General features: G+C 48.0%; 1 protein-coding gene across 1 annotated transcript in view; it reads left to right on the top strand.

The window, feature by feature from the left end:
* The window catches only part of RASAL3 (RAS protein activator like 3), a 556,797-nt gene that overhangs the window by 340,140 nt on the left and 192,848 nt on the right, over positions 1–23,809 (top strand). The window contains exons 6-8 of the mRNA XM_069603917.1: positions 1,816–1,954; positions 2,304–2,402; positions 6,456–7,013. Of these exons, the coding sequence (XP_069460018.1) occupies positions 1,816–1,954; positions 2,304–2,402; positions 6,456–7,013 (796 nt within the window). The remainder of the gene's footprint in view (positions 1–1,815; positions 1,955–2,303; positions 2,403–6,455; positions 7,014–23,809) is intronic.

Genomic DNA, 23,809 nt, shown 5'->3' with positions numbered 1-23,809 from the left:
TCTTTTCTACTGCTCTTCCCTCCTCTTTTGACTCCCTGCTTCCTATCTTCCCCCCTCAAATCCCTCTACCACTCTGCCATTCATATCCTCTGTCTTCACTCTCCTCACGATCCATCTCCTCCTTGCTTTCTCATCTTGGCTGGCTTTCCTTTCACTCCTAATTTAAATTCCACTTCCTCTGTCTTATCTTTAAATCTCTTCACAATCTTGCTCCTCCATAGTGCTCTTCGCTAATTTATTCTACACTCGCTCTCTCCCTTCTGCCGATCTATTTCTTCTCTCTGTTCCCCCTCCCCTTTTGCTTCCTCTCGTTTCCGTTCCTTTCAGCTCCTTGATGCCCTACACTGGAACTCCCTACCTCTCTCTATCCGTTCCATCCCCACCTATTCCTCCTTTCATGTCTCCTTGAAATCTCTTCTTCTCCACTCCCCACCCGACACTCCAATCCCCGCCTTCACCTTCATCTTTCCCCTTCCTACCTTCTCTTCCTGCTCCGTTCCTCTCAAGTCCCCTCTCCTCCTCTCTCATCCCCAGCCTTTTACTCTTCCTGTTTCCCACTTCCTTCCCCCTCTCCACCCCCTCCTCTCTCGTTTATCTTCATAAGCAAATTGTTCTACTTACTGTTTTTACTGGTTTTATTCATATTTTGTAATTGCTTCTACTGTTTTATTGTATCCTTGTTGCTGTTATAATGTAAAGCGCTTAGGCGTTAAACGCTAAATAAAGCCAATAAACATAAACATACTGAGTTGCACTGGAGGGAGATACATGATGCAATAAAAACCCTTCTGCGTTTAGATTGACCTCAGGTTAGAGAGCTGGTCGACCGTGCTGGTGAAATGTTTCATTAAGTTGTTCTTACATGATGTCTTACATGTCATTGACAATGGCCCGCATTACGAGTCTGCCAGTAACCCGCTGCTACTACCGGTGGGTTACCGGCAGACTCGCCTTACTGTTTCCACCACCTGATATCCCTGTAATACGGGATATCACGGGCTGCAGAGGAACAATAAGTTGCCATTCCTGTGGAGTCCCATAGGACTCAACGGGAATGGGAATCCTGAAGCACCGGCACTGTTAGTTTGCCGGTCAGAATTTTATTTTTTGCAGACTGGCAAACTTCTAATGAGGGCCATTAACTCACCAAAACATTATACTCTACTTAGATTGCTACGGTGGTTGCTTCCAAAGGACTTGCCCATGATCAGACCTCAAAATGGTTCCATACATATTTCTTACAGAAATCATTCCTTATAGTCCTAGATATCAACCATAACGGATATTAACCAGCCTTCTAGTTTTCTGGCACGTGACTTATATAACTGTTTAATTGATAAGAATGAAGAAGCAGAGAGGAACTGGTTTGGCCCTCCTTACAAGGTTGCCAGTACCGGCAGGCTACCAGCAACCTCGGCTTACTATTTCCGCCGCCTGATATCCCGGTAATACTGGAGCACCAGTGCCATTCGTAACAGTGCGGTTGCTTCAGTGAATTTTCTGCCAGTAGGTGCCGGAACTACCAGCAGGTCAGGCCTGCTGGTAGCTCACTGCCCTACAAGCAGACTCACAGTATGCCTGTCCAGAAAAGGGGCTGGTAGCCCTTCTTACCAGCACTTTTCCCCAGAAGGGCATGGCCATAATGATTGGAGTAATTAAAAGGGTAAATGAAATACGGCCTCCAACATACCATGCTTTTAGTATTACGTTCCTGTTGGATGAAACATCACCAATTCCCTCTAGGCCAGTCCGTCACATGTAGCATGCAGGTTCACGATGTGGTTCACTGACTCACCTGTGATCCCCTCTGTTTAGATCCCAGAACGCGCACGGCTCACGCGACTCACTCTCCATCCCCCTGAATGCCGTAGAGCTATTGGATCTCAGCGCTGAGAAGGAAGTTGTTATCCGGCCCCTGCACAGCAGCCTCCTGGGAGAAAAGTTCTGTTTCGAGGTAGGCCGCGCACCACACATTACAGTAGTCTAGGTTCACAACAAAGCAACCCAAAAAAGAGACATAATTTAATAAAGGGTGCTTGAATTGACATCTTAATGTCCATGCATTTGGGACAACGGCCAGATGAGCACATTTTGACTGCAGTTTTTTAAGGAATTCCATACCCTTACCCTGGGTCTCATTCACACATCATACTTGGTACTGCATCACTGTAACAATGCAGAGAGGTTACACCATCAGCGTTAATCCTTGGTTTCCGACTTGGTCAAATTGAGAGCCTGGGAAAATAACTTTATCTCTTAAATTATATGCACATTTCTGCCTGCTCTTTCCTCCCTTGGTGCAGATTATTACTCCCGAAGGCAGTCGTTGCTTTGGGTGCACATCAGTAGAGGAGCGAGACCGGTGGATCGAAAACCTCCGTAGAACCGTCCAGCCCAACAAGGTGAGATGATCTAGAACACTGCACTTACAGATGCATATGTATGGTGCAGGGCACCAAGCTTTTCTGGGTGCTGCCCTGTGGGAGCTCTTCGTTCTAGACAACTATCTATCAGCATCAACATGCACTTTTGTCTCGGCTAGCTCGGTGCCATGAGTAAGCCAAACAGTCTGCTTGCTGACCAGCCTGCTTGCATACATGACTGCCTGCTTTCTTGCCTGCATGTCTGCCTATCTGTCCCTCTGCCTTTCAGCTGTCCAACCTGCCTTAATTCTGAAGTGTCTGCCTGCTTACCTGCCTGCCGAATGCAAGAGAACTCATCCAGCTTAAGAGTAAACCCATTCCCAAGAGCCTAAGATCGCCTACCAAGGGAGAGGGACTGTTGAACATATGGCAGAGGTAAGGACAATGTATTCATCAGTTTCTTCTAGGATTGTATCTGGTGAGCACCATGCTTTTCTGGGTGTCTAGAGCACGTTTCAAAGTTGATAAAAACCCAAGGTTGACTTTGAACTCATCAGTTTCTTCTAGGATTGTATCTGGTGAGCACCATGCTTTTCTGGGTGTCTAGAGCACGTTTCAAAGTTGATAAAAACCCAAGGTTGACTTTGATCTGGTGCAGGGGCTTTTCAGAATAAAAAGGGAAACAGGGGTGTTGCATCAGTGTTCAGTGGTACTCACTAAACCGGTCCAATTCAACTTGCCTCAAATAAGTGCCTCACAATAGTAAGGTGAGGGGACGATCTGCTTTGATCTTTGGGGTGTTGGTAAGATAGTTTTGCAGTGGACCTTATTTAGTCGTATCGCTCACAAGCTCTCTGAAGTCACACATCAATCTTCTCTCTTTCCTACATTTGATGTTAAATGCACTATTAATACCTAGTGATGGTGAACAAATCGTGCATCGCCTAGTCAACACACATCACATATTATGGTATTTTTTATTATGGCATTTATTGAGTGTGGCCTTAGCTTCCAGAAGCAACGGAGCACCTTACAGAGCTATACAACCAAACAGATACACAATGGAGCGCTTTACAGAGGTATAGAACAGTACATATGCATAACGGAGTGCTTTTCAGAGGTAACAACAGAACAGATATACAGCAGGGGTAAGGATACAGAGGGGCACAGAGGAGGCATACAGCTATACAGGGTGGCGGGGAGGAGAGGGATGCACGGCCTCTAGCGAGTCAGGTGGCGACGTGATGGCCTGTGTGTTCAGGAGAGAATCCTTGAAGATGTGGGTCTTGACTTCTGAATTGTAGGAGCATGGGGGTCTGAGGCTGATGGGGAGGAGGTTCCATAGTGTTGGGGCGTAGGCAGAGAAGACTTGTTTTCTGGTCCTTTCCTTTTTTCAGTGGTGGATTTCAAGTATGCACATGTCCTGGCTTCTGTTGGTGCGCAGTCCGCCGGAGATGCTGAGTTTCTCCATGAAGTAGCAATGTGACTTGAGGGCGACTGCATTATAGACGATGCAGCAAGACTTATCAGGATCCAGAGTCAATTTCTATCCTATCTTTAGGGCCCATGGGAAGGTGCCTTAAGTTAGGAAGCTGTTGATGATATCCAGGTACAGAAGAAGCGATTCTACGGGGAGGGTCTTGAGGATGGTTGCTGGGAGGATGTCGTCTGTATACGATGTGGCTTTGAAGGCGGCCAGGGTTTTTCCCAGATCCTCTGTTACATATGTTATTATAAGAATAACTTCTACTACACAGTGGTTCCTCAATCACTTTATCAGCCTTTCAACTCTCACTCTGAAAACACTTGTTTACGAGTGCGATATAAATAAAATATCATTTCATTTCCCTGCAGTGGATGTGATGGTGTGACATGGATGTGATGGTGTGACAACATCTGCTTCTAAACATGGTGTGATCAACGTCAGATATGGGGCATTCACAGAGCTCTCCATCACCGGTCACCCTGGACTGGCAATTCAGAATTAGAAGAGAAGCGTACATAATAACTAGTCGATATGTTTTTTTTCTATTAGCTGATTGCAATTTATGGCACACACTGATCGCTCCACTCAACCCTAGTTCTCCCATTCGGGAGCTCCCCACTCTCTTAATCTCCCTTTCATCCCTCTCTGGTACTACCTCTGCCTCATTACTTGTAACCCCCGGGGTGTGTTCCCTATGTACAGTACACTGTTTCTGCCCCTGCCCCCATAGATTTGCGCTTTATATAGCCCATGCATACCTGTACACTACCTCCGGGCTAGCTAGGAAGGTCACATGAGGTGTGTATGCACAGTAAGTATTTGAGTTGATACAATCTCCAACTTTCCATTCATCTATGATCTACCCCCATGCCCAGGCAGGTCCCTCTGGTAGCTGCCTTCCATCAGTAGCATCTGTTTGCTGGCCTGGCTACAGGAAGAGTAACTGCCTTGAAAGCCTTAAAGAGGAGCCTGTGCATTTCCAATCAAGATGCCCCAAATTGGGAACGATTTGCCAGGCAGGGAATGGTATGTTTACAGGAAGGTAATCCAAAGGTATTGATTCACTGAACATTGAAACACATCCCAATTATGTGTGCAGTTGTGGTTGTTATGTTTGTTCTGTTAGTTTGCACACATACAAATGTTACATGAAAAGAAACAATGATCCAAGTAAAACAATGTGAATGAACCCTTCAATCCCACTCAGGTTTGTATGATGTTTGTGGAGCGCTGACCACTTTCTGCAGCTGCCTTCATCTGTCTGTGATTTCTGTAAATGCTCTGATTTTGTGATTTCTTGGTGTACTGAAGCCATGGTGCTGCTGTCTACCTCTGTCTGTGGCCTGTATATGTCTTCTAATATTGAAATGTTTTGGAATTCTGCAGCCATGGTGCTGTGCCCTTCTTCTGTCTGTGGCCTGCATAGTTATTCTAATATTTAGATTTGTTGGCTTGCAGAAGCAGTGATGTTTCTGCTTTCTTCTGTATATGCCCTGTAAAGGTGTTCTAATGTTGAGATTTGTTGGAGTGTTGAAGCCATGGTGCTGCGGCCTTCCTCTGTCTGTGGCCAGTATATGTCTTCTAATGTTGAGATGTGTTGGAGTGTTGAAGCCATGGTGCTGCGGCCTTCCTCTGTCTGTGGCCAGTATATGTCTTCTAATGTTGAGATTTTTTGGAGTGCTGAAACCATGGTGCTGCTGCCTTCCTCTGTCTGTGGCTTGTAAATGTCTTCTAATGGTGGAATGCTTTGGCGCACTGCAGCCATGGTGCTGTGCCCTTCTTCTGTCAGTGGCCTGCATAGTTCCTCTAATATTAAGATTTGTTGGCTTGCAGAAGGAGTGATGTTTCTGCTTTCTTCTGTATATGCCCTGTAAAGGTGTTCTAACGTTTGGATTGTTTGGAGTGCTGGATCCATGGTGCTGCTACCTCCCTCTGTCAGTGGCCTGTATAGGTCTTCTAGTGTTGAGATGTGTTGGCGTGCTGATGCTGTGTTGCTGCTGAGTTCTTCTGTCTAGGTATTCCAGTGTTGAGATTTGTTGGCGTGCTGAAGCCCCGATGCTGCTGTCTTCCTCTGCCTGTGGGCTGCATAGTTGTTCTATCAGGATTCCAATACAGTCCTGAGGCTCTGCTGCCTCTTAATTGTTACATATTGAGCTTCCCTCCCTGTTTCTGCGATGTCTAAGTCCAGTATTGCTTTAAACTGTCTGCTCTCTTGCTCTCCTTGTATACATGCGTCCCTCGCCCTGCTGTATGAGCTGTTCTACTGTAACCTGTTGATGTTGGTGCCTTGATCTATATCTCCCTAGCTTCGTCAACCTCTGTGTCTTTTAAATATGATGTACTGTTGTTGGTTCTGATACTGTCACCGTGTTCTAAACTGATGTCTTGTGCTTGCTGTACTCTTCAAATCAAATCTTTGGTGCAGTAAAAATATGTTGTTATGAACATCAGATGCTCTTCTATCCTTAGCCCATGGAATTGATAGCCCTAGGGTCAAGAATAATTAGTCAAAATGACAAAAAAATAAGTTCCCTTAAAAAGTTGAGGCCATATATCTCATTATTTAATTCCTAACAAGACCTGTCTCAATTTCTGCCATTTGCTAGGACAACTGTGAACGAGTTGAAAACACCCTCAGCTTGTGGATCTACGAAGTCAAGGACTTCTTGCCAAAAAAGAAATATTTCTGCGAGCTGCACCTCAACAGGGCCCTCTATGCCCGCACCACCAGCAAACTCAACCAGGGAACCATGTTCTGGGGCGAGCACTTTGAATTTTACAACCTGCCCCCGGTGAGCGAGGTCACCATCCATATCCTGCGGGAGGACGAGAAGAAAAAGAAGGAGCCCAAGGAGTTGACTCCAGTTAGCAGTGTCACCATCCCACTGTCAGATTTGGTCTCCCGTCAGCACGTGGAGAAATGGTACCCGCTCTGCAACGTGGCACTTAGCAAGGAGAAACCTGCGGTGCCCTCCATACGAGTCAAAGGCAGGTACCAGAACATTAGAGTTCTCCCTATTATGCAGTACAAGGAGTTTGCAGAGTACATTGCCTTCAACTACATGGAGCTGTGCACCGAGCTGGAACCGGCCATCTCGGTGAAGGACAAGGAGGAACTGGCATGCTGCCTGGTCCATGTCTTACAAAGCACTGGAAAAGCCAAGGTAAGACTGCATCTTCATTTCTTCCCACAAGCCTGTGGAAACAGTCAATATGAAATCCCCCATTACATCCATGTCTCTCTTACTCATCACTGTCCTTACAAAGTGGGGTGTATCTTCCCTCGCAGATTGGGAGTCTATCCAGGGATCTCCAACTCCAGGCTTCGAGGCCTGAAATCCTGACAGCTTTTCAGGATATCCCTCATTAAGATACATGAGGAAAAATGTACATACATTAAGAATCATTAAATTCAAATTTATCTCATGATTATTAATGAGGGGTTTCCTGAAAACCTGCCATGGATCTGGCCCTCGAGGCCTGTTCAACCCTCTCCATTGCTAGCCTCACTCACTACTCCAAAAAGGCGATGGGCTGTACGGCACTCTATGGACAGTCCTCTGCGCTCTTAAACGACTACAATGGTGATTAGGCACAGTATGAAAAGCCTATTAACATAACATAACCAAGATCACGCTAGTTTCCTTCCTTGTCGTCTGCTGGAAACAGGTTTGTATCTTATTTCAGGAGGCAACTCCTGTCAGGGTTGAATCCTCCCACTTCCTAGGATGATTTGAGGCATTCTGAAAGTTAGAATATTTCCTCCTCGGCCCTTGCTGGTCAGGCGTCCCAGGTAGAGTGAGGGCACTCATTGGATGTTTCCTCCCTGCGCTCCTGCAGGACGAGAAGCCCAGTTTGAGTGGGGATGTGTGTTTCTCTTCAGTCGTGGATGGTGCTGGAGACATGCAAGAGATACTGGCTCGATTTCCTGTTTCCCTAGGTGCCGGCATACAGGCCAGACGATATTTTTCAGAGACATTCATGTGTGCGGTGTGAGGTGATTAAGGCGCTCTAAATCAGATGAGAGTTCTGCTTTCCTTTTAATGTTCTTACTAAACAAGTGTATTCTGGGAGATGCAGTCTGGGTTGGGGAGTATGTTTTGTTTTAGGGACGAAATGTATGAAGGGACTGAAAAGCTGTAAATGACTCATACGTGTTATTTATAGTCCTGGTTTTTATTTACTAAGCTATTGCATTCTGAAAGATACACTTTTGTCTCTGTCAATTGACACAATGACCTTGGTTGGTGTAGTTCCATCTACAATGAACTCTGGGAACAAAATAATACAGTTTTTATCTGTGTTCTTCCAACTGCTGCTCTCCATGAAGGTGCAACCTCATCTACAACGCAGAATATCTGACTAACCTGAGCCACAATGTCCTGGGACAGGAATGAAACAACATAAGTAGCCAGTCACCTCAACCCACCCAAGCCTCAAAGTGTTTTTCTGTGATCTTTGGAAGTAGTTTAGATATATATCTTTGCACAAACATTTCTTAAGGCGAACAGTTCGTATTGCCTTCCTAAACACCTGCAGACTTTTCACTCATGGCATTAACAACAGATCATAATGATTAGCATCTTAGCATGAACATAGGTCACCAGATTACACGGAGGTCAGTATGTTAAGTGCTTCAAAGAACCCAGCAACACTTACATGTCTGTGATCGTAGAATCAGGGGCAATTTTTCTAAAGCATTGTAGCACTATGGGAAGAACGCCCTCCTAAGGGCAGCCCCTGTTCATTCATTGAATACTCTTTAACATGTCTTCATCATGGAGCCTGGCTCTCCTCCACTCTTGTTCAGAAAGAGCACTATGTGTGCATTCTCCCATCTGGAACGTGCCATCTTTGCCATCTGCCACTGGTAAACGGAACAAAGAATCTGCTTGGCTGTTCTGCCATCATGGAATAGACAGAGTTTGGAACAAGTACTCTTGAAGCCATTCTGGAGGTAGGCACTTTCATCCCAGCTGGACTAGGTAGATGCAGCATGAAAAATCTGCTTCCCCAAACATACATTCTACTGTATTCTGACATACACACACACAGGCAAGAAACTCTATTTCTATAATAGATTTGTTTTCTTCTTATAAGAGTAAGGTTTTTGAAGTGTAGTTGGCTACTCTATCTTTGTTCTATGTTGTTACATCACCAGTTATTTTTAGAATTAGTATTTTGGCCAAAATTATTTTCGAAAAAACTCTTCTGTATAATAATTGTTTTTTTCATTGAAAAGGTTTTGACACAAAAAAACAAAAACTATACTGCCCATGTAACAACATTGTACCCTCTCCTTGCTCAATATCTCTGGTTAAGGGTGGCAACCAATCCATACACACTCACATCTGGCGTTATGTACCTGGCCCATGTGGGGTCAAATGATCTCATGCATGGTGTATTGGTGACACACTTTTTAACATCTCTGAATTCTTCGTCCTACTCTTTTGATCAAATTGTCGCGGGATTTCTTAAGTAGCTGTTGCATGTTGTTAGTGCAATCAGCAAATGCCAGAACAGACTAAACATAGTAGCCTGCTAGAGCTAAGGAAGGCCACAACTTCCTTGCTCCATGGTTTCTGGGCTTCATTGATCGCTTCCAGTATGTTGATCTTTGGGTGCTTGATTCTGTCAGTAATGGTGTGCCCTTATTGTCCCTGATGCCGGATGCATTTTTCTTTCTTCACTTTTACTCCAGTTTCTTGAAATTGGGGAACAAATTCATGTAATGCCACATTATACTCTTCTCTGATTCTGCCACAGATGAGTAGATCATCTTGGAAGACATGTTCTGTGCCCCGTAGTGTTCTGTCCATAAGCCTCTAAAATACCAAAATTGTATAAGATAACCCGATGTCATGATCTCTGCTTCCGAAAGGTCAGGGTTTTCCCAACTCCCTTGGAAGCAGATCCATAACCCAGGTTCCGAGTGCCAACCAGTCCCAATTGGGACCTTTTGGACCCAGTCCTGGCGCCAGTGGCACCAGGCTCATAAATATGCCCAGTCCCAGCGCTGGAAGCGCCGGGCTCATAATGCTTGGGTGGACTTACCTGCAGCAGACCATGCTGCTTACTTGGCTGCCAGTTGAGTCTCTGATCCTCTTCTGTTTGTAACTACTTTTCCTGTTGGGTGGCGCAGGAGCCACTCCCTAGATTCAGAACACTGGAACTATTCTGGAAAGCAGGAACTCTTTTCTTAGGCGTGGCTGTGGAAGGAGACACCTAAGCACTACAGGAGGCTATTTAAACCACACCCGACGGATGAATCTTGCCTTGCGTTATTCTGCATCCTCAGCAGCAGAACGCTCATCGTGTCTTCTGCATCTGATCCTGGGCCTAAGGAAAAAGGCTTACCATTCTGAATCCAGTCTTCAGCAACACCTATAAAGACAAGAAAGAACAGGTTAGCATTACGGTCTTCAGTGACAGCTCTTCACTTACCTGGTCCATCGGCTGTCACCAACGCCTCGCGCTGCATTCCGGCATCTGAAAGACAAAGGCTTACCTACTCTTCGTGCGCTCCGGAGGTCTTCACACTGCATTCCGGCATCTGAAAGACAAAAGCTTACCTACTCTTCGCATGCTCCGGAGGCCTTCGGCGCTGCATCCCGCATCTGAAAGACAAAACAAGGTGCGTTTAAAGACATTGGGGAACTTTAATACTCACGTGCCATTACTCCTTTCCACATCTAACCCAGTGGGTATTCCGGCACCCTGCAGCCGCCCCGAACTTGTACCTGCAAAATAAAAAGACAGTTAGAGCGCATCGTGAAGCAGGCAACAAGCGCTTACTTACGTGCTTCCAGGCGCTTCTATTCATCACACGGGCTCCATCTTCAACTCACTTCAGCCCGCCATCCGCCATCGCCGGAACCCTGCAAAACAAGAGACATCATTACTAAAGACTTTAAAGACATTAGAATTACTCGAAACTTACCGTTCGTGCAGTAAACGACGGACAGCAGTCCTCTGAAGTCAAGAGGCCTGCTCCCCTTATCCAGTGAAGAAACTGGTTACAGCACCCTGCCTCGAGGCAGATGGAGAGCACGGCGTTCACTTACCTAAGGTGAGAGCGTTAACCTTTGGGGTTCTACAGGAGAAGAGAAAGGGAAGAAGAGAGAGACATTCAATAACCCAGTTCATTAATCCCACATTTTCTATCTGCAGACATCTTACCCTTCGAGCCAGACATACAGTGCACAGAGGTCCAGCCCAAAGAGCCAACCGTGTGTTACACATCACCTTTGAAGATACGGTATACGCCCAGTCAAGACCGGCGCCTCTACGGGAATCAGGTGAGCGTTACAGAACGCAAAGCCTACCACAAAACTCCCGTCCAGGCGCTATGGAAACCTCGGATACCGACCAGCTAGCCCAGTTACTTGGGGAACTAAGGGCAGAAGTGCATGCAGCCCGTCAGGAAACGAACGCTCTAAGAAGGGAACTGATTATTTCCAAGGAGCGAACAGATGATCTCGCTAGACAATTGCTACAGTCACAAGCCGGACAGACCCCGTTACCTGCATCTGGGGGAAATCTACCTTCTACATCCTCTATGAATCCAGTGCAGATCAACCTACCTGGGAATGTACCTCTGGCTCCGCCCGAACGATTTTCTGGTGACCCAAAGAGGTTTGCAGTATTTATCAATCAGTGCCGGTTGCATTTCTTATGCCGGCCAGCAGCCTTTCCAACTGATCAAGCTAAAGTAGCTTTCGTGCTTTCGTACCTTAGTGGCAATGCGGCAGACTGGTCGATCCCTCTAGTAAATCAAGATGATCCGGTCCTCCATGATTTTCAAGCTTTTCAGCTCAGTATGGAAAAACTGTTCGCAAGACATTCACAGGGGCAGGCCTTGGACAATGAGCTTCTTTCGTTGCGACAAGGTAATCAAGACCTTTTGGCTTATATTGCGTCTTTCAACAGACTGATAGTGGAAACTCACTGGCCTGAGGACAAAAGGATTACGCTGTTTTATAGAGGTCTACGCGGAGAGCTCAAAGATGTGTTAGCCCAAGTAATGAATCCCCCACAAGATTGTTCGGACTATATAGACTTAGTCTTTCAAATAGATCACAGACTGCAGAACAGGAAGGTCGATCGTTCCAAGTTTGATGCTCGAGTATTTTCCAAACCGCCAACTCCTTCCAAAGGAGTAGAGTCCGGGGAACCCATGCAAAAAGGGGGTCTGAAAGGTCCTCTAACACAAAAGGAGCGGGAAAGGAGAAAACAGTTGCAATTATGCCTCTATTGCGGAAACTCAGGGCACTTTCTTCGAGACTGTCCGGTGAAACCTGCCAAGAAGGCAGTAGGAGCTGCAGTTACCAAAGTTACAAACTCTGAGCAGGGAAACAACCTCGCCCGACAAGAATAGAGGTCCTCTTGCCGAGCGTGAAAACCAGTTCCGTGACCTCGCATTTCGTGATACCTATGGTCCTCATTAGCCCTGATAATCCGGATCGATTACATGCAATTGAAGCTTACGTCGACAGCGGTGCCATCGGCAATTATGTGGATCATGAAATGGTTTTGAGGATGAATCTAACTCTTTGTCCCAAGGCTGTAAAGGACGTCATTACTACGGTGGATGGTACGGAGATAGCCTCCGGGCCAGTAACGCATACCACTCAAGAAGTGACGCTAGTAAGTCAAGATGGACACCATGAGAAGATCGTGTTCGATGTGATCAAGGCCCCTCAGTTTCAGATTATTCTAGGAATACCTTGGTTAGAGAAACACAATCCTCTGATCGATTGGCGAGCAAGAACGGTCCAGTTTCCAGAATGTGTCTCTACTTGTCACCCTCCACCTGGTGTTGCACTGGCAGCAATTTCTTCAGAGACTCCCCAGTTACCTCCCGAATACCTAGAATACCAAGATGTTTTCCGGAAGGATCAGGCTAACTCTCTACCTCCTCATAGGTCTTATGACTGCCAGATCGACCTGATACCTGGATCTACTCCTCCTTGTAGTAGAATTTATGCCCTCACCAAGCCTGAGAACCTTCACCTTCGACAATACCTGGATCAATACCTGGCAAATGGGTTTATTCGTCCTTCCAAGTCCCCTGCTTCTTCAGCTTTGTTCTTCGTTCCAAAAAAGGAAGGAGACCTTAGAACTTGTATAGATTATCGCTCCCTGAACCAGATCACCGTTAAGAATAGATATCCGTTACCTTTGATCCCTGAACTCCTGGACCAAGTCAGAAAAGCATGCATATATACAAAGCTGGATCTTAGAGGAGCTTACCACTTGGTACGAGTAAAAGAGGGCGATGAATGGAAGACGGCCTTCCGCACCAAGTATGGGCTATTTGAATATCAGGTCATGCCCTTCGGACTTTGTAATGCCCCGGCCGCCTTTCAATATTTTATGAACGATGTCCTCAGAGAGCTCATAGATGTGTGTGTTGTTGTTTACATTGACGACATCCTCGTTTATTCTTCATCGGAATCTGAACATCGGAAACACGTGAAAATGGTCCTCGAAAGATTGCGTCAACACAAACTTTTCGCTAAGTTGGAAAAATGTGTTTTCGACGTGACTGAAGTTGAATTCTTGGGATTCATATTATCACCTGGCGGAGTGCGTATGGATTCAAAGAAGGTCGATGCAGTTCTCAAATGGCCATCACCATCCTCCGTAAAAGGTGTGCAAAGCATGTTAGGCTTCGCTAACTTTTACCGCAGGTTTATCCCCGAATTCTCTCGAATAGTCCAGCCCATCACTGCCTTGTTAAAGAAAAACAAACGTTTTGAATGGTCTACCGAGGCGGAACAAGCTTTCCAGGATTTGAAGACTAAATTTATCTCTGCACCAATCTTAAAACACCCTCGCCCCGAACTCCCCTACATCGTGGAAACTGATGCTTCAAGCCTTGCCATGGGGGCAGTTCTATCACAAAAGGACCCGGTAACCAATCAGTTGCATCCCGTGGCATTTTGGTCCCGCAAATTCTCGCCTCCTGAAATCAATTACACGATTACTGACAAGGAACTTCTGGCTATCAAGTCTGCCTTTAAGGCTTGGCGGCATTATCTGCTGGTGGCCCGACACACCGTTACTGTGATTACGGATCACCGAAACCTGCAATATTTGAAAACCGCAAAAGCCCAATCCTCTAGACAACTCCGTTGGGCATTATTCTTTGCCGAGTTTGACTTCATAATTACCTATCGACCTGGTACAAAAAACGGTAAAGCTGATGCCCTTTCTCGGATGGGAGTGGAAGAACACTTGATCAACCCTAAACCTGTACCAATCATTCCCGAACAAAGAATTCTGGGTGTAATCGCCACAGAATCCATAGAGGAAGTTAAGGATAAAGCCAGGCAACTTGTAACTCCAGCAGACAAACAGAATTGGCATCTTCAGGGAAAGGACTTTGCAGTAAAGGACAACTTATTGTATTTCCAAGAACGATTATACCTACCCAGCACAGATTTACAGAAAAAAGTAATCTCTTGTTATCACGATTCTTTAATGGAAGGACATCCCGGTATAGCCAAGACCTCAGAAAAGATCAAGCGCTACTTCTGGTGGCCGTCTTGGAAAAAAGATATCAGAGACTTTATAATGTCCTGTGGAGTATGCGCCCAAAACAAGAGTCAAAAGGAAAGACCAGCAGGCCTCTTACGCCCTATTGACATCCCACCTCGCCCTTGGCATACGCTTTCTATGGACTTCATCACCGATCTACCTCCATGCTCCGGATACAATACGATTTTAGTAATCGTGGACTTATCCTCCAAGATGGCGCATTTCATTCCGCTCAAAGGCTTGCCAACCGCAGCAACTCTGGCCCGAGAATTTCTGGAAAACATCGTCTGACTGCACGGTTTTCCTTCAGTTCTAATTTCGGATCGAGGTAGTCAATTTATTTCTCATTTTTTGCGAAGTTGCTGTCGGTCGGCTCAAATTGATGTGAGACTATCGACCAGTCACCACCCTCAGACCGACGGACAAACCGAGAGGACCAATCAAACTCTGGAACAGTATTTACGCTGCATGCTGCAACAAACTGAAAAAACTTGGAAAGACATCCTTTGGATAGCCGAATATGCCTACAATAACTCTGTCCATTCGGGAACTGGGAAAACCCCGTTTTTTCTTTTGTACGGCAGTCACCCTCGAACCTCCGAGTTGGATCCCCTCCAAGATCTTGAAACACCAGCAGTAGACTACCTGCATTCTACAATCACCCAAGCCTTTAAGGAAGCTGTTTCTCACCTTCAAAGGGCTAAAGAACAATACAAGAAAGGAGCAGATCAACATCGGAAGGAAGCCCCTCAATATCAAGTAGGGGATCAAGTCTGGTTATCCACCAAATATCTACCTCTAAAAGGGCCACGCACATTCAACCCAAGATACCTTGGTCCATATTCCATCACTACCATAGTAAACCCAGTAGCGGTCAAGTTGGACTTGCCCCCGCACATGAAGATACATCCGGTCTTCCACGTCTCTCTATTAAAACCCGTGCAACCTCAAACCCGACTAACCAAATCTCCAAAACCTATCCTAGTTGATGGAGAACTCGAGTTTGAAGTCAAAAGCATTCTGGACTCCAAGATCTCCAAATCTAAACTATTCTACCTAATTGACTGGAAAGGCTACGGCCCCCAAGAGAGATCCTGGGAACCTGCTGAATATGTCCACGCTCCTCGCCTAATCAAAAGATTTCACTGAACATTTCCTGACAAGCCAAAACCCCCGGAGAAGCCCGGTTTGGGAGGGGCCTTGAGGGGGGGTACTGTCATGATCTCTGCTTCCAAAAGGTCAGGGTTTTCCCAACTCCCTTGGAAGCAGATCCATAACCCAGGTTTCGAGTGCCAACCAGTCCCAATTGGGACCTTTTGGACCCAGTCCTGGCGCCAGTGGCACCAGGCTCATAAATATGCCCAGTCCCAGCGCTGGAAGCGCCGGGCTCATAATGCTTGGGTGGACTTACCTGCAGCAGACCATGCTGCTTACTTGCCTGCCAGTTGAGTCTCTGATCCTCTTCTGTTTGGAACTACTTTTCCTGTTGGGTGGGGCAGGAGCCACTCCCTAGATTCAGAACACTGGAACTCTTCTGGAAAGCAGGAACTCTTTTCTTAGGCGTGGCTGTGGAAGGAGACACCTAAGCACTACAGGAGGCTATTTAAACCACACCCGATGGATGAATCTTGCTTTGCGTTATTCTGCATCCTCAGCAGCAGAACGCTCATCGTGTCTTCTGCATCTGATCCTGGGCCTAAGGAAAAAGGCTTACCATTCTGAATCCAGTCTTCAGCAACACCTATAAAGACAAGAAAGAACAGGTTAGCATTACGGTCTTCAGTGACAGCTCTTCACTTACCTGGTCCATCGGCTGTCACCAACGCCTCGCGCTGCATTCCGGCATCTGAAAGACAAAGGTTTACCTACTCTTCGTGCGCTCCGGAGGTCTTCACACTGCATTCCGGAATCTGAAAGACAAAAGCTTACCAACTCTTCGCACGCTCCGGAGGCCTTCGGCGCTGCATCCCGCATCTGAAAGACAAAACAATGTGCGTTTAAAGACATTGGGGATCTTTAATACTCACGTGCCATTACTCCTTTCCACATCATACCCAGTGGGTATTCCGGCACCCTGCAGCCGCCCCGAACTTGTACCTGCAAAATAAAAAGACAGTTAGAGCGCATCGTGAAGCAGGCAACAAGCGCTTACTTACGTGCTTCCAGGCGCTTCTATTCATCACACGGGCTCCATCTTCAACTCACTTCAGCCCGCCATCCGCCATCGCCGGAACCCTGCAAAACAAGAGACATCATTACTAAAGACTTTAAAGACATTAGAATTACTCGAAACTTACCGTTAGTGCAGAAAACGACAGACAGCAGTCCTCTGAAGTCAAGAGGCCTGCTCCCCTTATCCAGTGAAGAAACTGGTTACAGCACCCTGCCTCGAGGCAGATGGAGAGCACGGCGTTCACTTACCTAAGGTGAGAGCGTTAACCTTTGGGGTTCTACAGGAGAAGAGAAAGGGAAGAAGAGAGAGACATTCAATAACCCAATTCATTAATCCCACATTTTCTATCTGCAGACATCTTACCCTTCGAGCCAGACATACAGTGCACAGAGGTCCAGCCCAAAGAGCCAGCCGTGTGTTACACATCACCTTTGAAGATACGGGATACGCCCAGTCAAGACCGGCGCCTCTACGGGAATCAGGTGAGCGTTACACCCGAATGGCATGTAAGTGTATTGGAAAGTGCCATAAGGAGTGAAGGGTCTGGACTGCTTGTGTAACTCACATTGATATGACGCATCTTGCATGTCAAGCTTCGAGAGCAGCGGAGCGTCCTGTAGCGTGAGAATGAGTTCTGTGATGTTGAGAAGCGGGTAATTATTCCTTATGATACTTTTATTCAGACTGCATTGATCAATGCATATCCTCAGCGCGTTGCTTCACACCTTTTTAATCAGTACGACTGGGCTGAGCTTTTCTGAGTCATCAGTGGACTCATTGACTACTTCGCTCTGAAGGTTATGGAGGAGCTGTTGTAATGATTGTCTTGCAGTAGCTGGTATGGGCGGCACCTTGTGTTTGATCGGCATGGTGCCAGGCTTCATTTTTGTAACGTGTTCATAGCCTTTTATGCATCCAGTCACTTTCCCCCCTAAATATAGGGAAATATCCCCAATAATAAAAATAGGGAGTAAAAATACTCCTAACAAAAAATAAGAAAAAGACACGTAGAACCTTGTGCCCCTTCTTTCACCCACACAGCTCCATGAATAGGTTTGGACCAGTAGTGCACGTAGTACCACAGGAAGAAACTACTATTATTGGCTGATTGGAAGAAGTAAACATGTGTATGAATAACTAGGTGCAAATAAATAATGATTACAAAAACAAACATTACCGTTTTCCAGTTAAAACATTTTAACTTGCTTATAAAATATTCCCATTGGGAATTGGACTTACATTTTTACTCCCTAAAAAATAATTTTACTCCCAACTTTAAAAAATAGGGAGTGGAATAATCCCACTTCCAAATGTTAGCTAGAGCGCTGATACTTCTGATATATGTCTTCTTGTGCCTGTATTTTACCTTGCACTGTAAGGATTTGTATTTCTTCGGGTGCATGGAGATTGATGTTTAGTTTAGCTTGATCTTTGCATCTAAGACAGCAAGTCTTTGTGAAGTGAAATACACTTTTGTTTCCCCTCATCCTCATCATCCCCTCCAACTGGCACTTCTTGTATCCTAGGGCTTCATTACATGTTTGCCGGTCTGGAATAACTGCCAGAATAAATACCAGTAATTCCAGCACCATCATTTATTCCGGTCCGGCAAAACAAAAGTCTGCCGGTTGGGGCCACGGATCTCCCGGCAGGCCTGACCTGCCAGTAGATCAGGATGCCTGAATCATTCGCACTGATACTCCTGGTGCCGATAATTCAAGAAATCACATCCCATGCATATCCTCAGGGCGTTGCTTCACACCTTTTTAATCAGTACGACTGGGCTGAACTTTTCTGATACTCCTGGTACCGATAATTCAAGAAATCACATCCCATGACTCCATGGGAATGGGAATTTACAGTAATACCTGGATATCGAGCAGTGGAGATGGTAAACCAGCGTTGCCAGTAGCCCCTTGGAATTACCGGCAGGATACCGGCAACCCTGCAATGAGGGCTCAGGAGTTCTATGTGGAAACATCCACAGGCTGTGGGCTTCTCTTTGGTATTTGGGCCAAATATGTGTTTCTACTTCATTATTTGTTTGTAGGTGTTTGTGGATATAAGGGTCAGCCAGCAGATTCCTTTCCACGCCATCTACTCTGACATCACAGTGGGGCTTAGCGCATCTTATGTTGGCGGACGGTACCATGGGTACTGTTAACTCTTTGTCTTCTGAAGGAGTGTCTTCTGTTTCGAAGTGTGGAAGGACTAAACGTGTGATTCTTCTGGCTCTCTGCCTGCAGACTCTGCTAAAGTGGTGTATTCAGAGCACGATTTATCTCTTGCTGGACACCTGAAGTCGTTCCCTATGTGAAACCACACCTGAGACAACCAATGACAATGTACATTGTCTGTCTCCCTATACAGTTTTCTTTCTTTATATTTGTCTTTGTAGTGTATTTCGTGTCTGCCCTTTGTTGTAGGGGAATCCCTGGCCCCCACGGTGCTGTTCCGTGAGCCCCGGGCCTTCCTCCCCTCCAAGTACTCATGCAGAGACATGCGTCAGGTTCGGGCTCCCCGGTTGTAATGCCGCGGCCTGGAATGCCCCTTTTATTTATAGGACACACGGCGGCGTGCAACGTCACGCCGACGCGTGCTATTCCCTTACAGGGGCAGCACCACACTCTTCCTTTTTCATGAGGACAATAAACGATATCAAACACACTGCATAACTACAATGAACATCTACAACACACTAACACCCTTAACCCAAACAACTAACTCCCCAATGAGCACCTTTATTCACAGCCACCCCCCTTCCCAGCTTAGCAGGTACCTCCATGTCGGGCTCCATTATGAGTCCAATACAAAGTTACTGAAATGAGCAGGTTTCCCTCGCCCTGTCCTCAGGGGGTACCTCCTGCTCGCCTCGGGGTTGGGATTTACGCTGTCAGCTGGCATCCTCACATGGAATCGATGGAGGGGCTCTGCACCCCCGCCCTCGTCAGGTATGTCCGCACAGTCCTGGTCCACGGGCGCCTCGGCCCTGGGCTCGCCCAGCTTCTTGAAGAAGCTAACGCTCCGGGTGACCGAGGCTCGGCCGTCTGACGAAGTCACCATGGACCCCTTGACTGCTATCACGTCCAGTGGCTCCGGCTCATAAGTTAGTGACAGTTTCCCACGGGGGTGCCTGTTTCTTATCAGCACTTCATCCCTGGACACGAGTTGTTGTTGGCGTAGACCTCTCCTATCATTCTCTTGCTCAGTCCGTAGTTGCTGCTCCAGCTCCACTTGTTGAGTGTCGATGACCGCCGGCTCTTTCTCCCCGACTTCCGGCAGCAGACCTCTCGGGCACCACTTGAAAAGGGCTTCGGCCGGGGCCACTCCCACTGAGGTGTGCGGTGTTGTTCGATACACCCACAGGAATTGGTAGAGGGCCCTCTCCAAACACTGTCCTTGAACTTGCGCAATCCGAAAGACCTTATTTAACGTGCGCATCATCCTTTCAGCCTCTCCATTGGCCCTCGGCCACAGGGGTGTGACCTTCCTATGGTGTACCCCGTAGCCTTCCATCAAGGCCGCAAACCGTTCTCCTTGAAATGGAGCCCCATTGTCCGAGCAGACTACTGTGGGGTTACCATGAGCCGCGAATACCTTTTCCACCGCCACCACCACGTACTCGAAGGCCATCGACTGGATGAACTCCACCTCCGGGTATCTGGAGTACTCATCCACCACCACCAGGAAGTGTGTCCTCTTCGACGTGGACCCAAAGTCAGCATGGACCACCTCCCAGGGCCGCGTGCCGCGTGGCATGGCTTCGATGGCAGGCTCCCTCTGGGCTGACGATGCTGCCTGAAACCACACACATGATGCGACATAGTCGTCCACCCGTTTTTCTAGTTCGGGGAACCAGACCTTAAGGCGTAATCGGGCTTTGGTCTTTGTGGCCCCTTGATGGCCTTGGTGTGCCTGGCCTATCATCTCCTGTACTTTTAACTGCGGGACCACAATCCTATCACCTCTCAGCAACAGGCCCTTCTCCGAAAATGACAGCTCTCCTCCCGCACTCTCCACAGCTGCTCGAGCACAATCTTTGCTTCCTGTGTGCGTCCAGCTAGCGACTCCAGGACACTCTTCCACGACCCATGCTGCAGGGCCACGCTGAGTGTGCAGAAGCACTCGTCGTTGGCATCCGCCACTTCCAGTTCTTCAAGCGGTAAGGCATTCGGGGGTGGCCGCTTCAACCACCAGTTGTATATGGTTGCTGGCCTCTTCCACGCAGCCGTCCGCTTCTCCGTCCTGGTGACTCCCCAATGGCGAGAGAGGTAGTCGGCTGCATTGTTGGCACCAGGCCGATACACCAACGAGACCCCGTATTCCAGCAGGGCCAGCATCCATCTCTCAATCCTCGCTGGTGGTTTTGAGGATGAGCCTGCCAGGATCGGCAGTAGGGGCTTGTGTTCGGTCACCACGGTCACCGGCCTTCCCAGGATGTATAGCCAGAAGTGCCTGCACCCCCAGCGCTTCTCGCTCTATCTGTGAATACTACTGCTCCATGTCGGACAGGGCCTTGCTGGCATAGGCCACAGGGCGGACATAGGAGTCTTGCCCCACCTGCGTTACAACTGCTTCGAGACCAAACGGGCTGGCATCCACCACAATCTCCGACTGCGGGGCCGGGTCGAAGAAGGCCATCGTGTCTTCTTCAGTGAGGGTGCTTTTAATGTCCTCGAACGCCGCCTGTTCCAACGGTCCCCACTGCCACGCCGTCTCTTTCTTAGTGAGTGCCCGTAGCGGCTCCGACCTGGATGCCAGGTTTTTGATAAACCGGCCACAGTAGGTGACCATCCCCAGGAAGCTTCTCACCTCAGACACATTTTCCAGTGGTTTCGCTTCCTTGATGGCCTTTACCTTCCTGGGGTCTGGAGACACTCCTACCTCCTTGAACATGAATCCAAAGAACTCTATGTTCTTCCTCGGGAACGTACATTTTTCATGGTGGAGAGTTAGGCCCAGTGACTGAAGCCTCTCGAATGTCTTTGCCAGTCTCTGCAGATGGTCCACCTCTGACTTGGCGAACACCAGGATGTCGTCACTGATGTTGAGAACACCCTCCAGGTCTGCCAGTGCCCCCCTGATAATGTTTTGAAATACCTCAGCCGCGGAGGAGACCCTGAAGCTGAGTCGCTTGTACCGGTATAGACCCCGGTGGGTCGTGAAAGTTGTGATGTGTTTGACTCTGGATGAAGGAGGACTTGGTGGTATCCCGCCCTTAGATCGAGCTTCAAAAAGAAGCGAGCTCCCTGCAGCTCTGCGATGATGTCGTCAATAGTAGGTGTGAGATGGCGTTCCCTCCTGATGGCCTTGTTGGGAAGCCTCATGTCTACACAGATTCTTACAGAGTCAGGTTGCTTAGGTTTCCTGGCAACTACAATTGGAGACACCCAGGGCGCCAGACCTTCCATCTCCTCTATGATGTCAAGGTTCACCAGGTTGTCCAGTTCATTGTCCACCAATTCCCTCAGATAGAATGGCACCCTGCGGTGTTTGAGGGCAATTGCCTGCACTGACTCATCGATGTGAAATCGCACTGGATCCCCCGCTATGCGGCCAATCCCTTGGAAGAGGCCTGCATACTTTTCCAGCAGCATTTGTATATCTTCCACATACACGGAGTATGCGAAGCTCACAAGTCCGAGAGCTTCGGCCGCCGCACAGCTCTGTAGGGTGTTGGTACTGACTGGTGTGACATAAAAGCCTGCTTTATTTTAATCTTGGAGCTTCCATGCCCTACCCGAGCCATAAATGCACCATCCAGGGGAATGGGATGTGCTCCCCCAAATGTGAAAATGCGAGCCTTCGGGGTTGATAGTTTGGGGGGGCAGGGCATGGCATCATAATGCTGACGGGCCATAATGTTGACTGAGGCCCCCGTGTGCACCAGCACCGATACTGGAGAGCCATTGACTGCCACAATGCACCTTGGCTGTCTTCGGCCCTTGGACTGGAGGGCATCAATGCTTGACACAAAGAAGATGTTCTCCCCTTCTTCCTCCTCCACATCGGGTTGGGCACCTTCCTCCCCTTATTCTACTTGGGCAACATTTGGAGGGCGAGACTGTCTGAAAAACCCAGATCCCACTGGGCCTCTCGGAACCAGGGAGGCCCTGCACACCCTTGCGAAGTGGTCCATCAGGCCACACCGTCCACATGGCCTCCCTGCAGCTGGGCATTCACTCGGGTGGGGCAGGTCGTACCCGCACTTCAGGCATGCTTCACCTGGCTTCCCGCCCCTTTCGCGGAAATTGCCAGCTGGTCTCCGGGCAACCCTGCCACCACGACTCACCACGACTCACAGCCCAAACTTCTTCCGACTTGGCTGCGTGGGACCCATCCTCCATCCTAGAAGCACGTACCTCAGAAATCTCCTGGCAGCGGCACAGCTCCAGGTGCCAGGTAGGGTGATCCCAGGTTCTCTTAGCACCTGTCTCCTCAACTTGCCCGATGAGCACCCTTGGATGAGCTGATTTCTGATCATGTTATCGGCGTTATCCCATGCGCAAGCCACAGAGAGTCTCCTGAGATGACCGTGGAAGGTGTCGAGGGTCTCGTCTTCTTTCTGTTTGCTGGAGAGCATCACAAACCTCTCGTAGTCCGCATTAGCCAGTGGAAGGAAATAGTTGTGCAGGGCTGTCTTTGCTGCAGCATATGAGTTGTCAGTGGTCTGAACAGAGTCAAAAATGTTTGTGTGCCAGCGGCATACAGTAACGTGGCCAGCTTGCTGTCATCGCTGGTTTCCATTGTTGCCCGAAAGTACATGTCAAGGCGATCAATCCATCGCCCCCACCTAGGCCGCAGGCTCGATGGGGGGACAGACATGTCAAACTTGGGTATGGGTGGGAATGCCACCGGGGCCCTCATCTGGGCCATTGCTGGAGGTGGGGGTGAGAGTGGTCATTGCTGTTGTGGGACAGACTGCGCCCTGTCCTGATTTGCTGGGGCACTCATGGGTCAGAGCGCACAGGCACCCCTTCGTCTTGCACAGGGGCAGTAACTCACCCAGCTTAAATCTTCTTCAGCCAGCCAGCTTGATGTTCCACCTTCCACATCAGGATCACAGGCCTCCAGGCCTCCTTGATCTTCAAAACTCCCCACCAGTCCTTCGCCAGTGTACACAAACACCCACCAACTCACAGCAGTAGTAGTGGTCCAGTGGCCAGTCACCAAGATTGTCCAGCATCGAGGAGTGTCCAAAAATTGAGCCAGTAAGGCCTAGGGTAAGAGTTCCAGAATAGCAAG

This window comes from Ambystoma mexicanum, chromosome 3q (assembly GCF_040938575.1).
Source record: "Ambystoma mexicanum isolate Mex_15411 chromosome 3q, UKY_AmexF1_1, whole genome shotgun sequence".
Lineage (NCBI taxonomy): Eukaryota > Metazoa > Chordata > Amphibia > Caudata > Ambystomatidae > Ambystoma > Ambystoma mexicanum.
Note: the sequence above shows the minus strand (reverse complement) of the source record. Positions and strands in the feature narration are given on the sequence as shown.